Source organism: Canis lupus, chromosome 4 (genome assembly GCF_048164855.1).
Source record: "Canis lupus baileyi chromosome 4, mCanLup2.hap1, whole genome shotgun sequence".
NCBI lineage: Eukaryota > Metazoa > Chordata > Mammalia > Carnivora > Canidae > Canis > Canis lupus.
In genome coordinates, this window is record NC_132841.1 from 43,795,591 (window position 1) to 43,810,788 (window position 15,198).

Here is a 15,198-nt window from a genome sequence, read left to right on the forward strand (position 1 = left end):
AAGGAGAGGCTGGATTCCAGCCCTAGCATCCACACTGACTGGAAGGGAAGGGTGCAGGGAGTGCTGGGGGTTGGGCGGGAGGCAGGAGCCAGACTTAAGGCTAGGGGGTGGGGTCAATGTAATGTCCATGTACATTAGTACTCGCTGCATGGAATAAACCCAGCTATGCAAATAACTCTAAGTCATAGACTCTGAGAAGGAATCATGAAGAAGGCCAGTTTTTTCAAAGCCTGATTGATACCATCTACATGAGGCTTGTGAAATATAAATTCCCGAGCCCCACCCCAGGACTACTAAATTAGCATGGGGGGGCAGTGGGGAGAAGGGACTGGGAATCTTCATTTTCTTTTAATGTCTTTAAATTGTGGCAAAATATATATAATGTAAAATTTACCATCTTAACCATTTTTAAGTGTATGGCTCTGTAGCATCAAGTACACTTACATTGTTAAACAGCCAACACCACCACCTATCTCCAGAACTTTTTAAACCTTGCAACACTGAAACTCTGTACCCATGACACACTAACTTCCCATTCCCCCTCCCACGGCCCCTGGTAACCACCATTCTATTTCCAGACCCTAGAAATTCAATCACTCTATGTCATATGAGTGGAACCATACAGTATTTGCATTTTTGTGACTGCTTTATTTTACTTAGCATAACATCCTCAAGTTTCACCCACCTTGTAACAAGTGTCAGGATATCCTTTTTCAAGGCTGAATAATATTGCATTGCATGTAGGTGCCATATTTTGTTTGTCCATTCATCTTGTGATGGATGAGAATCTGGGATAAATTTAACAAATTTATCCCAGGTTGTTCGGATGACACTAAAATTTGGGGACCAGCACTTTCATCCAGCCCCATTATTGTAAAAATGGAGAAATGGGGGCTTAGAGGAAGAAAATGTCTTGCTCTAGTTGGTGAGAGGGCTGGAACAGGTCCCTGTTCCCATCTTTCTTCCCTCTCTGCTAGTGGCTCTTTGGCCCAAGTAACTATGATTGTCTTCTCTCACTGTCCTCCCCTCCTCTCACTGTTACTCCCCCATCTTCCTCTCCCCTCCTCCCAGCGGGCTCCTCTGTGAGCAGCCTCCACCCATGGTCCTGCTTCAGACCAGTCCCTGTGACCAGTACGAGTGCCAGAATGGGGCCCAGTGCATTGTGGTACAGCAGGAGCCAACATGCCGCTGCCCCCCAGGCTTCGCAGGCCCGAGGTGCGAGAAGCTCATCACCGTCAACTTTGTGGGCAAAGACTCCTACGTGGAACTAGCCTCCGCCAAGGTCCGGCCCCAGGCCAACATCTCCCTGCAGGTGCGCCCCACTCCAACATACTCCCAAGCTCCAACTGTTCTGAGAACAGCCCTTGTTCTTCCGACAACTCCTGACTGGGTCTTACTGCAAATGGCAGCCCCTACTCCCAGCTTCATCCATTCATTTATCTAGAAAATGTCAGACACTGTGCTGGCTGGCAATGGGGATTCAGTGGTGGACCAGATAGACAAAGCCCTTTGTCCAGGGCAAGATGATAAGCAGAGGGCCAGTGACAAAACCTGGGTGTGGTGGGAGAACACAGGTGGTACAGAGAACCTCATCTGCTGGAAAGAATGAGGAAGGCTCCCCAGAGGCAGTGGTAACTACACTGAGATCTGAAGGATGAGTAGGGGTTTCCTGGAGAAGGATAGAAGGGTGAGAGGATGCTGTCTAGACTGAGATATTAGCATGTACAAAGGCCCAGAGGCACAAACAGGCAGGGCCTTTTTCAGGGAATGAAAAACCATTTAGTATAAACCAAATTCATGTCCTACTAACTTATTTCAGGTTCCTTACTTGTGGGCCTGAGAGCATTTATTCCAAAATGTATCTCTGGTGACATAAATGCTACTGGGAGGAGTGGAGCAGGGAAGGTACCTGGTTGAAGAGCAGCAGGTGCCTGCCCATAGGCTTGTAGGCTTGCTGGGGAGGAAGAACTCTAGAGACACAGCAAGAGGATGCAGGCCAGTTTGTGGCCCCTGCCACATGGCACTAACTAGGGCCCCACTGTCCTTTCGGTTATGGCCACAGAAGTGGCAAAACTATTGGACACAGATCTGTTGAGTGCCTGTGCATGCCAGGCACGGTTGCAGGTAGTGGGGCTGCAGAAATGCACAAAAAGTTCAAACTGCTTCAGCTCACAGAGCATCCAGTGGGCAGGCCTCTGAGATAAGGGTTGACCCTGGGCACACACAAGGAGGAGGTTCTGGCTGCCCTCAGCATCTCCTGGGTTCTCCTCATTGCCCTCTTGCCTTCCTCTCTCAGTCCCACGGACCCAGAGACCCGAATGTTGGGTCCCTGCTAGTAGCACCTGTGCCCCAGACTTCCAGAGGTCCCATCAGACCATCTGCTCCATATCCATTCCTTCAGGCTGCCCTTGTGCTGGGTGGTGGGAGCTGACAGGCTAGTCAGAGAACCCCATCCCTGCAGCGAGGTCCCCCCTGGGTTCTCAGCCTTGGCACCACATTAGAATCACCAGGAGAGCTCCTAAAATTATCTTTGCCTGGGCCTTACCCCCCAGAAATTCACAGGTAGTTGATTTGGGATAAAGCCTAGACACTGGTGTTTTTCAAAATTCCCCAGGTGACTCTTAACACAGTGCCTACTTCATAATAAACACTGAATGAAATGGTAATTGTTAGCATTTTGTTTATAATTATTATCATACTTTATACAGAGACACTGAGGCCCTGAGAGGCACAAAGATTTCAGTGGGATCACATCGTATGCTGGTGGGAGAGCCCAGATTAGAGCTCAAGGCTCCTGACTCCGTCCCCCCCAAACACACACTATAAAATATATAATATAATATAATATAATATAATATAATATATATATCTTGTATGTAATAATCTAGTAATATTTATATACATAAACAAAGTGGCACATAGTGGGTCCTCAGTAAGTATTTACTGAATTGAATTGCTCAAATAGCATTGGCTGGAATGTAAGTATAGGACCTCCTGGAAATTCCCAGACTAGCCAAAGGAGGAAATAGGGACATGCATTCAGATCTGGGGTTCAATCAGAAGATGCCACCTGAAAGAGGTCTCTGTGAGGTGGGGTTGGGGAGGCTCGGCCTCAGAGGAGCCCTAAGCCACATGCCTCTCTCCAGGTGGCCACTGACAAGGACAACGGCATCCTACTCTACAAAGGAGACAATGACCCCTTGGCACTGGAGCTGTACCAGGGCCACGTGAGGCTCATCTATGACAGTCTGAGCTCCCCACCAACCACGGTGTACAGGTAAGAACCACAGCCCCTCCCAACAACGCAGGAGCCCCACACCTTCCTGCCCACTTCCCGCTTCCTAGATGTGACTAGATGCGGGGCAGGGGGGGTGGGGGGCTGCTCTGAAGCCTCTTCTCCCTGCCCCCTCTGCACGCACACACTTTCCCTTGCTCAGAGCTGAGCTGTGGGTGGGAGGCAGAGAGGCCGTGTTGGAGGAAGAGGCCGGAGATGAAGGCAGAGCCTGCGGGGAGATGACACCTCATTACCATAAGATAAATGGCCAGCTGGCTACTATGCAGGAGTGCATGCGCCAATGGGGATGAGGCTGCTTAATGAGGTGCCCTTTTCAAAATGTCATCCTAATCTTTTATTAGTTTAAGAAAGAAAACAGGGGGAGATTAGCATGCAACTCTAGGGGAAGAAATCCCAGAGCATGAGGGAGCACGACTATTCCTTAAGTGACTTTCAAAGTGTTCTAAAGGATGGTTCTCCCTAAACTTCAGTCTTTCCAACAGTCACCCTGATTTTTACATAAAAATGTAAAAATGTGGTCTGTCAGCTGTACTGTTACTTAGCAAGCCACCTTACATCAGCTTTTAAATCCGCGCACCCTTTACATTTAGCATCATCTTAAGTAATATCACTGTTGAAATCAGATATGCTAGTTCAAAGTTAGATTTTATCCTACTTCTCAGTAAAATAAATACTAAACTAGTAAATTATTTGAATTCTATTTCTGTCATAATTATAAAAATAACCATTAAAATGAGAAATGTTTGCATTACACCTAAAATGACATAAAACCGCCAGGGGCCAGAGAGCCGTTTCTTGGGGGAAAAAAACACAGTATTTGAGAGAAATCCACATCCAGAGGCCGGCCTTCTCCTTCAGAAGCAGGAGCACATTGACTAGGATTGGTGAACAGTAGCAGTTTTCAGACTTTTTTCTGAGGAACGAAATCATTTATTCAATCAAAACTTTATGTTGAAATAAAAATATCAGCTACACGGAAGCAGAACTGTCCCACAGGGCTGGGGGCAGGGAGCAAGGTTTCTTCCTTCACACTTACTCTCATGAAGGAGGGCCCCCAAAACAACTCCAACAAACCCAGTTGAAAACCATTGGTTTAAACCAGAGGCTCTCAAAGTGGGGTCCCAGAACAGCAACAGCACCCAGGAACTTGTTAGACCTGTACATCTTCAGACCTCACCCCAGACCTACCGACAGAAGCTCTGGAGCAGGACTAACCGTCTGTTTTAAGGAGCCTCCAGGTGACCCTATGCATAAGTCTTAGAAGTGCCAGCAGACACAGGAAGACTTCCTGGAGAAAGGGCCCATTCTGTAATGGGTCTTGCAGAAAGGGTGGAGTTTACATGAGCAAGGAAAACAGGTGGGCAAGCAGGCTGGGAAAAAGTAATGACTAGCTTAAGGGATAATACAAGGAGTCGACCAGAGCAGAAGGTTCACAGCAGAGGGCTGATGGGGGGGACACTGGCCAGGTCAGGACAGTTGGATCCAGTGGACACCAGGAGGAGGTCACCTCAGTGGCCTCAGAGAGCCTCCCAGAATCTGTGTTTCTGGAGCCACTGGTCATGGGCCAAGTGGACAGAGCACCTGGGGGCGGGGTTTTAAATCCTGTATTTAAAAACGGGTCTGTTTCCAAACCATCTTCTCTGTGACAGGACTGGTTGTGTCCTTTCACTCACTCTGTAAACATCAGTTTCCTCCACTGTATACTTTGGACAATAGTAGGATGCCCTTCTAGGGATGTTGTTGAGGGCTGGGGGGTAAAGTGCTTGGCCAACAGAGCCTTTATGTGGGCATGTCAAAGATAGAAGGTGACAGCCAGGCATTGGGAGGGGCTGGCCTCTATCCAGAACTGGGAGCCCATCCCCAACACTGATGTTAGCTGTTGGGGTGGTTTGGTAAAAGGGTGATGTTGGTGAAAATGCTGGAACCCTGCGCTGATGCCTGAATTGGGAGATGAGGAATGAAGTGGGAACCGAGAGACTTGCTCTCTCCTACAGCCCTTGTCAGGGAGTCAGTTGGTGGAGGCTTAGCACCGGGTCCTGGGGAGACCCCAGGCTCTTTCTCTTCCCCATGGGAGGAACCCAGTGAAGGATGCCCATGCCTAGGTCCACATGCCAAGCCTCATGACAGACCTTTTAATGCCCTCTATCTCACAGTCCTAAAGGGCACAAGTCTCTAGAAATCCTGTATTTAAAATAGGTTTGTTTCCCCAGGCTTCTCTGTGGCAGTACCAGTTGTGCTTTCACCCACTTAGTAAACCTCTCCCAGGCAACTTGTGTGGCTTAGGTCCTGGGCTAGTTAGGGGGATACAGAGTTAAAACACAGTCCAGGGAAGAAGACAGGTATGTAAACAAGCAGTAGTCACACAGAATAAAATAGGTCTCACAGAAGACACTGCTATGGGACATTCAAGGAGCAGACATTTCTGCTTGGAGGACCAGGGAAGGCTCCCTGGAGGAAGAGGTAACTGTGGCGACAAGCATTTCCACAGGTGAAGTGAGAAGGCCTTGGGCAGTGAGAAAAGTGTACACAGTGTACACAGAAAGCCAAGCTGTGGGGTCTGGGGTTAATGGAGGGCACAGAGTCACCATGTGACCTTTGGCCACCTAGGAAGACCTCCTCAGCCTCAGGGCCAGGGTGCCAAACCAAAGCTGATTTAATCAGGGGAGTCGGCAGCCTGCATAATTCTGCCCACTGAGGCCCCGGGGACAGCCCCCACGTGAGAATGAGCAGTCAGCACCCCCAGCAGAAATTTCAGGCCTGCAGCAGCTGGATTCTGAGTCTCCTTTACGTGGGTACCTGTTTGCAGCTGCCCAGCTATAGTCACCAGTGGGGCGGCTAGCACTTCAGGTTTTTAGTCCAGGCTCTAGGGCAAATACACAGAAAAGCCCATCCAAGCCCATACCTGCCCTAGAATGCGGACAAGCTGCAGTGCAGGATCCCTTAGTTCTGGGACTTGTCAGAGGGGCTCCAGGCGGTATTTGCTGCCTGCAAAGCCAAGGAGCCAAATGCGGCAACAGATGTGGGGAAAGTGGATTGTGGTAGCCTGCAGAGCATCGGCTTTGTCTGCAGGGACAGGTGACCTCAGCTCCAGCAGATGCAGCCAGGTGGGAATGAAGAAAAGCTAGAAACTCAAGGTTTCTATATGAAATAGCTCAGTGCTTAAATGTTGGCCACAAGAGAGCTCTGTTTAGCCCATTGTGCATGCTCCCTGCCGACGCTCAGTTACCACAGTCCTAGCCACTGCCAAGATCTTTGTTGGGCTCGCCCACTCACCAGCTCACCACAAGCCCAGGGCAAGCATCATCACTCCTATTTTAAGGATGAGAAACATGGTGCTCAGATGAAGTCTTTGGCCCCAAAGCACACAAGCCAGTAAAGTGGCAGAGCTGAGATTCAGACCCAGGTCAGGCTCCCATCAGAACCCACTTTCCCACCATATGTTGGGGCATGAAGGCCAGGGAGAGACAGAGTGGGACCACACAGCCATGGTCCAGGAGTTGGGGGGAGGTGGAGGTGTGGCTACAGTGTGGTCTTTTTTTTTTTTAAAGATTTTATTTATTTATTCATGATAGTCACACAGAGAGAGACAGAGAGGCAGAGACAAAGGCAGAGGGAGAAGCAGGCTCCATGCAGGGAGCCCGACGTGGGATTCGATCCCCGGTCTCCAGGATCGTGCCCCAGGCCAAAGGCAGGCACCAAACCGCTGCGCCGGTGGTCTTGAGGTCTCAGGCTACTGCTTAACTGAAATCCCAGGGACTATTTGGTCCTGTGAGGCTCTATCGCCACCTAGTGACCACAACTCAGCATCCAGGTGAACATGCCCAGTACCTGGAGGAACAAGCAAGCAATCATTCCTCAGTGGAGTAGGGTCCTATGTATGGCTTAGGAGCTTGGGTTTCAGTCTTGCTTCCACCACTTCCACTTTAAGACTGTGAGCTGGACACCCTAAGTCTCTGAGCCTTAGGCCTCTTATCTCTAAAGTGGAAAAAAAATTGTACTTCCCACGTGGGGATTGTTAGGGTTAAGTGAGAAAATACAAGGTCAGGTGCTTAGCACAGAGTAACACAGTGCCAGCCCATGACAAGAAACAGTATCTCACAGTATTCAATGTTACTAATGGCCTGTTATTCAGAAGTGAACTTTGATGTCTTGTATTTTTTCAGCCCTACAATTTACTCTTTGCATGAAGGGAAGGTATTATACTGGAATCTGAAAATAAAAGTTTTTTAACACACACAAAAAAAGTAGCACAGTGCCTAGCCCTGTAAAGAATGCAAAACATGCCCACTATTGATATTAAAAGCAGAAGAGAGGGGTACCTGGGAAACCCAGTCGGTTTAGCATCTGACTCTCGATCTCAGCTCAGGGCTTGATCAGGGTCATGAGTTCAGTCCTCGTGTTGGGCTCCATGCTGGGCAAGTAACCTACTTTTAAAAAAAAAAAGAGAGAGAGAGAAAAAGAAAAAGCAGAAGAGAACTTGACATGTCCTCATGCCATTCCCAGACAGGGCCACCCATCTAGCTCTGACACCTCCAGTGCTCTCCACTTCCCACTTGATGCTGGTTCATGTGGCCCCGTGGATACCGAGGAAGACTCTTAGAGCCCGGTTGTCTCCCCTGTAATCCCTACATCTCTCTCCAGAAGACTAATTATGGAGCTTGGAACCACAGTAGAATCATTTTTTTTTTTTTAGAATTACCAGCAGGTAGTTTGGCTTGGTTTTTGTGGTTTGGGGTGGTTTTTTGTTTGTTTGTTTGTTTGTTTTTACTTCAATCTTTTTTACTTATAGCAGCAAGAGCCATTTTTCTCATTATTTACTGCAAAGGCCAGAATTTAAAAAGGAAAAACAAAGTAAGAGAAACAGAGCCATCCTGATTTGTGAAATGAGGGTGAAAAAATCAGAGATGGCAGCACCACCTACCCCCAACCTCCAGGGACCTGCAGTTTGAAAACCACTGGCTTTAGGCATCACTTCCAGGAGACTCTAATAAGGATATGCCAGGAAGGCAACCTATTAGCCCATGAGCACCTATTGGCACAGGTTATGGCAGGTCTGGATTTGGAACTAATCCTGATTCTGAACCTCAGTTGTACCATTTCCATCAGAACAACACACAGAGGTCGACATCCTCACCATTGCCATAGCGTGTCAGCAGAAATTCAGGTTCACAAAATGATGGGACTTGCCCAGGGCCCCTCAGCTGGAGAACCCAGTATGAGACCAGATTTCTCCACTCCCAAGCATGAAGCATCAGAAGAGTATAGCTAGAGGAAGGGGCCTGCCTAGGACATGTCCCTCATGTCAAGGGAGGCCCTCCACAGAGCCAAACAGCTAGCGCACTGGGGAGCCCAGCACTTAATCAGATGCATGAGGGGTGGCTTCACAGTCCTCTCTGAAGCTGCGGCTCCTGCCAAACCACTGTCTCCAGGCTAGGGCCCTAGTGGAGGTGTACCAGGGCCTGGGCCAGTGCATGGAGCACAGAAAGGAGAGAAGGAACGGGCTTGGAGCCCGTGGTCAGGAAGGAGTTAGTGGTGTGTGTTCATTCACTGGGTCTGTGTGTGTTTATAATGGGAAAGCAGCTGCCTCAGACTCCCTGAATTTTAATGTTGGAAGGGAATGCCAAGACCACCCACCCGGAGCTGCAGCCTCTACAACTCCCTCTATGACAGGTAGCTGCCCAGCATTAGTTACACAGCTCAGGGGATGGGGAGCTCATTCAGGACAGCATCAGTTTACCAAATGGTATTCTTGCACGTTCATTTAAAAAACTGTTAGGACTCCAGGTCAGAAGCTGTAGCCTCTGCACAGCAGCCCTCATTCCTCCACCTACCATCATCAACTCATATGCAGAAGCACGAGTCTCTGTCTTATCCTCAGCTCACTACTTAGAGTACTTGGAAGCCACTGAAACAGAATAGCTCTACCTTCCTATGACTTCTTGGCTTCCACATCACAAATGACATCCTCCAATTGACTTTTAGCTACCACTCCACCCCCCACTGCCCCGACCTTACACTAATATATTGGTTGTTTGCTTTAGAGGAATGGCCAAAGAAATGTGAGCTTCGTGAATGTATCGTTTGCTACTAATCCCAGCACCTAGGACAATGTGGTTCATAGCAGACATCCAGTGGGGGTGGGTGGCTGGGTGCGTGGATGGGAGACAGATGGCTAGATGATGGATGGTTGGTTGGATGGATGGATGGATGGATGGATGGGAAAGAAGAGAAAGTTCATGATGGGTTTGAGAGGGTCCTGGGCTCCTGCATGTTCCCCTTGACCACCACTTTCTCCCAGAGATCAGCACGAGAGCAGGAGTCACTAGGTTTGCAGGCAATGGTAGGTCCTTACTGTTGTTAATACTCCAACTAATGATAATGGCTCACATTTTCCCAGTAATTTACAGTCTACAGAGCACTTTCAAGTACCTCCTCTGATTCAATCATCATGATAATCCTGTTGGGTTGTTCTCCCCGTTTTGCAGATGAGCAGACTGAGACCAGAGTGGTTCTGAGTGGTCACGGTCCGGCCAAGGAAGGGGCTAGGACAGTCTTTCTGTTTTCTCCACTCCACCCCAATTTAGCCTCTCTTCTCCCAAGTATTTCCTCACCTCTTTGCTGAAATTTCTAACCCCAGGTCAGTCACTGAAGCTGCTCCTGCCTGCCAGGTAATTGGTGCCACCTCTGGCATGGGATCCTCTTGTTGGAGCCAATTTACTAGTGATTCACCAGGGAGATTCAAGTGGAGAAAGAACCTCTGTATTCAGCACCCACATCTGAGTGGATAACGCAAAGTCCAGCCTCCTCCTCAGAGAGCCATTTTCAGAGGAAGAGTACATGTTTCCCAATGCCTTTCACCTGCACTCACTGCTCCCTCCCAGCCCCAGCTGAGGACCGAATAGTGCAAAGAGCGGACCTTTGAGTTAAAAGTTTTGCCTATAAAAAAAAAAAAAAAAAAAAGTTTTGCCTATGAATTCTGTCTCTGGAACATACTAGTTGGGTGACCTCTGGGCCTCAGTCGTCTTATCTGTGAAGTGGGATATCTGACGCCACTCTACAGCATTATGGTAAGGTTCAAATTAGCAGGGAGCCATTCCCCACCACGCGTGGCTGCTGTGCCTCATCAGCCCTCGCTGAAAGGCCCACTGGAACCGAAGGAGGCAGCATAGGAAAGGGGCATACATGGGGGCTGAGAGAGAGAGAGAGTATACCAGTTGAAGGGAGTGGGTGGGCAGAGGGAGAAGCAGACTGTGCCAAGCAGGGACGATCCCAGAACCTGAGATCATGACTTGAGCTGAAGATAGATGCTTAACTGACTGAGCCACCCAGGCGCCTGTTTCCTCCTTTATATAATGCGGTAAATATTGTAGTACAGTGTCGTATGGTATTACTAATCCAAATATGTAACATACTGCTGGAGGTGCGATGAATTTAGATGGGACAAACTATTATTTTAATTGAGATCCTTTTTTTTTCATTTGTATAGGAAAAATATATAAATCACCCTGAAATACTCTTTTCATGGATTGTATTCCTTAGAACAATGGTAGCCTTATATCCTTACTGATATTTAATGGGGAAATAGAGCGGCTGAAGAAAAACATGTTAAGTAAATAATGGTCCTAGTGGCATGGGTAGAGCAAAAATGAGCAGGTGGCCTGAGAATGGAGTCTGCTTAACTCTGTAAAGTTGTAGAAAGAAAGGCAAATAATATAACTGAATGCACCACCTGCCCCTAGACTGGATCTTGTATTGGAAGGGCAAAAAATGCTATAAAAAATATTATTGGATCCACTAAAAAAATTAAAATTCAGACTGATTAGATACAAGTATGGTACCAATGTTAAATTTACTAGAGTTGGAAATTGCAGTGTGCTTACATAGAATATCCATGTCCTTAGGAAATGCACACTGAGGCATCTAGGGATAAAGTATTCAGAAAGACTGTGTGTATGTGTATATAGGTATATGCATATACGTGTATGCCTATGTGTCTGTGGAGATAGATATGGATATGGAGACGGAAAATAAATGATAAAGCAAATGGGGCTAATAGGAGAATCTATAGTAACAAGTATTCTCTGTACTGTTTCTATTTTTGCAATGTATTCAAGTTTGAATTTATTTCCAAATGAAAAACAAGTCAAGATCCAAATAATGCTGGTCAAATTCACAGCCCAGTGCCTGGCTGTGGGAGGCACCCAGAAAACCCTCTGATTCTCACCCCTTCTCTCCTGCCCAGTGTGGAGACGGTGAATGATGGGCAGTTTCATAGTGTGGAGCTGGTGATGCTAAACCAGACCCTGAACCTGGTAGTGGATAAAGGAGCCCCCAAGAGCCTGGGAAAGCTCCAGAAGCAGCCAGCAGTAGGCATCAACAGCCCCCTATACCTCGGAGGTAAGGCCCTTCTCCCCTCCCATCTCCACCACCTCCACCTCTCACCCTTGCTCTGTGCTTGGGTACCATCCAGGCCGACTGGCTGGGGTTTCCCTGCTCTCAGCATCCACTGCCAAAGCATATCAGGGAAGGCTTCCTAGAGGAAGTGACAACCAAGTTGCCCCCTAAAGTGTAAACAGCCAGATGATGGGGAGGAGAAGAAGAGAGAAGACCAGGCTCCTTCTGGGAAGTACAAGTGGTTCAGGAGGTAAAGATGGTAGAAATGGTAGGAAGACCTGAAGATGGAATGGGGAGGGAGGAGATGGAGGTAGAGTCCAGGCCCCACAATCTGCGGACTTCAGGGCAATTCCCTCTGTGCCGTGTCAGACACTGTGGGGTTCAGGCGATGCCTGTAGTACTTGTTTGAGGTGAAGGTCATACAAAGGCCAAAAAGGAAGTGACCACCTGTCTGGCAGAGCCTGGGCCTGAAATGCAGTCCAGGGCCTGTAGTTCTCAAAGGGTTATGTGCAAAAAAAGAAAAAAAAGTCACCAGAACATCTCTTCCTGTTCAGTGAAGAGATTCCCAAGACCTCTCTCTGCCAAGGAGTCCCCCTCTGGAAGGCCCAGGAATCTGCAGATTGTTCACACCTGGTCCAGGTGCCTGGGCCCAGGGAAAGCCTTCAATCCAGAGCAGTCCCAGAAAGAACATAGTTTCTCCCCCACTGAAGATGCCCAAAGCTCCACAGATCAAGGCTGCTGCCCCAAACCCCTCTTTCCCAAACTCTAGCTCTCCCACCCTGTGCTCTGCAGGGCTGTGACAAGGGGCAGGGGAGGCCTGGTGGGACAGCAGAGGAATGTGATGCACCATCTGTTCCCTGCCTGGAGGGGGTGGTCCTTCTCTGTCTAGCCAGTGTGGCTCTGTGGCTAGCCAGATCTTCTTTTCTCTATAGAAGCTTGAAATAAGGACTTTTATGGGAAATTTTATTAAAATTTCGACTGCAAATTCATGTTTTTTTTAAAGAGTCAAAGTGCAGGACAAACGATGTAAGTCCTTTTGTGGACAAGGTCCCAGGTTTGGGTCCATTCCCTCAATCTGAACAGCAGAGGCCCAGAGCCGTGAGGGCCTAGCTGTGAGGACGTAGAGCCCTCCTTCTCAGCCTGAGGGGAGGTCTGGACTGGTGGGTAGGGGAGGGTCTTCAGGTGGCTGTCCTGGCACCCCTCCCCCAGGCATCCCCACCTCTACCGGCCTCTCGGCCCTGCGCCAGGGCACAGACCGGCCACTGGGGGGCTTCCACGGCTGCATCCACGAAGTGCGCATCAACAACGAGCTGCAAGACTTCAAGGCCCTCCCACCACAGTCCCTGGGAGTTTCACCAGGCTGCAAGTCCTGTACGGTGTGCAAGCATGGCCTGTGCCGCTCTGTGGAGAAGGACAGCGTGGTGTGTGAGTGCCACCCAGGCTGGACTGGCCCGCTATGCGACCAAGAGGCCCGGGACCCCTGTCTGGGCCACAGGTCAGTGTCCTTAAAGCCCAGGCACCCTGCATGGACTCGGTCCCTCCTTCCATCCTGTCCCGACCCGAGAAGGGGCACTGATGAAAGCTGGAGGGATTGTATGGTCAGACTAGAGACAGAACCTGTGTATGTGGGTCTGCATAAGAGGTCAAGAGCTTACACAGCCAAAGAGCAGGTCCTCCTTAGGAAGTGAGGACCTTGCTGAGAACACCAGTCTCCATTAAGGAGAATGATGGTAAATTTCAGCATCGGATTCTCCACCTAGATGTGGATAAGATTATCTGCTGCACAGTAGCAGCAGCAGAGAGGTGATTATAGAAAGTAAGAACGATGTCAGGTATAAAGCCCCTTATCCCAATGCCTGGCACCACTGATGGTGGCAGTGGTAGCAGTAGTGACACTGGTTATCAATTAAGATGGTAGAGCAATTAAAATGTTTAGAGAATGCATAGCTGCTTCTGAGCCGTGACCTGCCCCTTGGACATGTGAGTTCCAGTGCCTGTGAAATGGAAAGCCAGCCAGCCTCATGGCCACATGACTTTGGGTGATATGAGCTTCCAGTGGGTTGGACTCAGATGCTCAGCCCCTTGGCCAGCATAGGGCAGACCACAGAATGGAAGAAGCCTAAGGTTCCATAGCTTTGGGCACCCCAGTCTGAGCCTGGTCACTGGCTGGGCTGGACAGAGAAAGCCTCTGGCAGCACTGTCTCTGCCCTACCCCTTCTCATTCTGTCCTCTGCCAACAGTTGCAACCATGGAAAATGTGTAGCAACCGGGACCTCATATGTGTGCAAGTGTGCAGAAGGCTATGGAGGGGCCACATGTGACCACAAGAATGACTCCAACCCCTGCTCAACCTTCAAGTGTAACCAGGGGCAGTGCCATTTCTCAGAGCGAGGGGAGCCCTACTGCATATGCCAGCCTGGCTTCAGTGGGGAGCACTGCGAACAAGGTGGGTGCCCTGTGTGTAGGGGAGGCAGACCTGAGAAGGCCGCAGGGGTCAGAGTTGGACTTGAGGTCCAGACGGCTGAAGTTCCAGTTCCAGTGGTGCCACTTGAAGGCTGCATGATTTTATGAAGCTGCTTTCAAAGCTTCAGTTCCTTCATCTTGAAAATGGAGGCAATACCCTACCTCTCTGCAGCAATTGTCCATTGCTGGCGTAACAAGTTAGACCCACAACCTAGCAGTTCAAAACCTGCCTTCTCCCTTCAGTGGCCTTGGCCTGCGCAGTGTATTCATTTTGAAATAAGCTCAAAAACAAGAAAATTAAAACTGTATTAAAATTCAAATTTACCTCACCTTGGAGGGTCTTTCCCATGCATGGACCTGAGAAGTCCTCCCTGCACCCAGATTCCTAGGCAGACCACCCTGTCTCTAAAGGACTCCTTCACATTTATACTTAGTTTAAATACTATTCTCAACCAAAACTGATCACATTAAAAATTTTTTTATTAAATAATGCATTTTGAAATAATTTGAAATTTAATAGAAAAATTGCCAGAATATGAAGAGCTCTCACATTCCCTTCACCAGATTGCCCAATTACCATGTTGCCACATTTGCTCTTGCCCACCCAACATTATACACACATTATCTGTAACAATCTCCTAATTTAAAAAATGATATCAAGCTTACCAAAATTCATTAAAATGTATAAAGCCCTTTCTCATTCAGTCTCTTCTGAGGTTCATAAGCTGTGAACCAGTTGGAAGAACAGGAAACTGTGTCACCATTTTCCAGATAAGGAGACCGGCTCAGGGATGACAAGTATCTTGCTTCAGGTTGTTGAGCCAGGGATCCAGGCTCGAAGCTCTTCATTCTCCTCCTCCAATGCTTTGCTCAAGCCCTCCTCCCAAAGTGACACAGATAGTATGGCGGCAAGTTGAAGATTTGAGCAGCTATCGGGGTTCATTAGCTCCTTTCCTCATTCAGATCTCCACTCCAGCGGCATGGCCCAGAGACACCTCCCTGGGCTGCTTTGGGCTCCTGGTCCTGTTCTGTTCCTGTGTGGCCCC

The 15,198-nt window shown here is 48.7% G+C and overlaps 1 protein-coding gene across 1 annotated transcript in view; it reads left to right on the forward strand.

The window, feature by feature from the left end:
* The window catches only part of SLIT3 (slit guidance ligand 3), a 591,163-nt gene that overhangs the window by 570,569 nt on the left and 5,396 nt on the right, over positions 1–15,198 (forward strand). Inside the window, exons 31-35 of the mRNA XM_072824217.1 lie at positions 1,072–1,312; positions 3,147–3,277; positions 11,538–11,692; positions 12,899–13,184; positions 13,930–14,135. Of these exons, the coding sequence (XP_072680318.1) occupies positions 1,072–1,312; positions 3,147–3,277; positions 11,538–11,692; positions 12,899–13,184; positions 13,930–14,135 (1,019 nt within the window). The remainder of the gene's footprint in view (positions 1–1,071; positions 1,313–3,146; positions 3,278–11,537; positions 11,693–12,898; positions 13,185–13,929; positions 14,136–15,198) is intronic.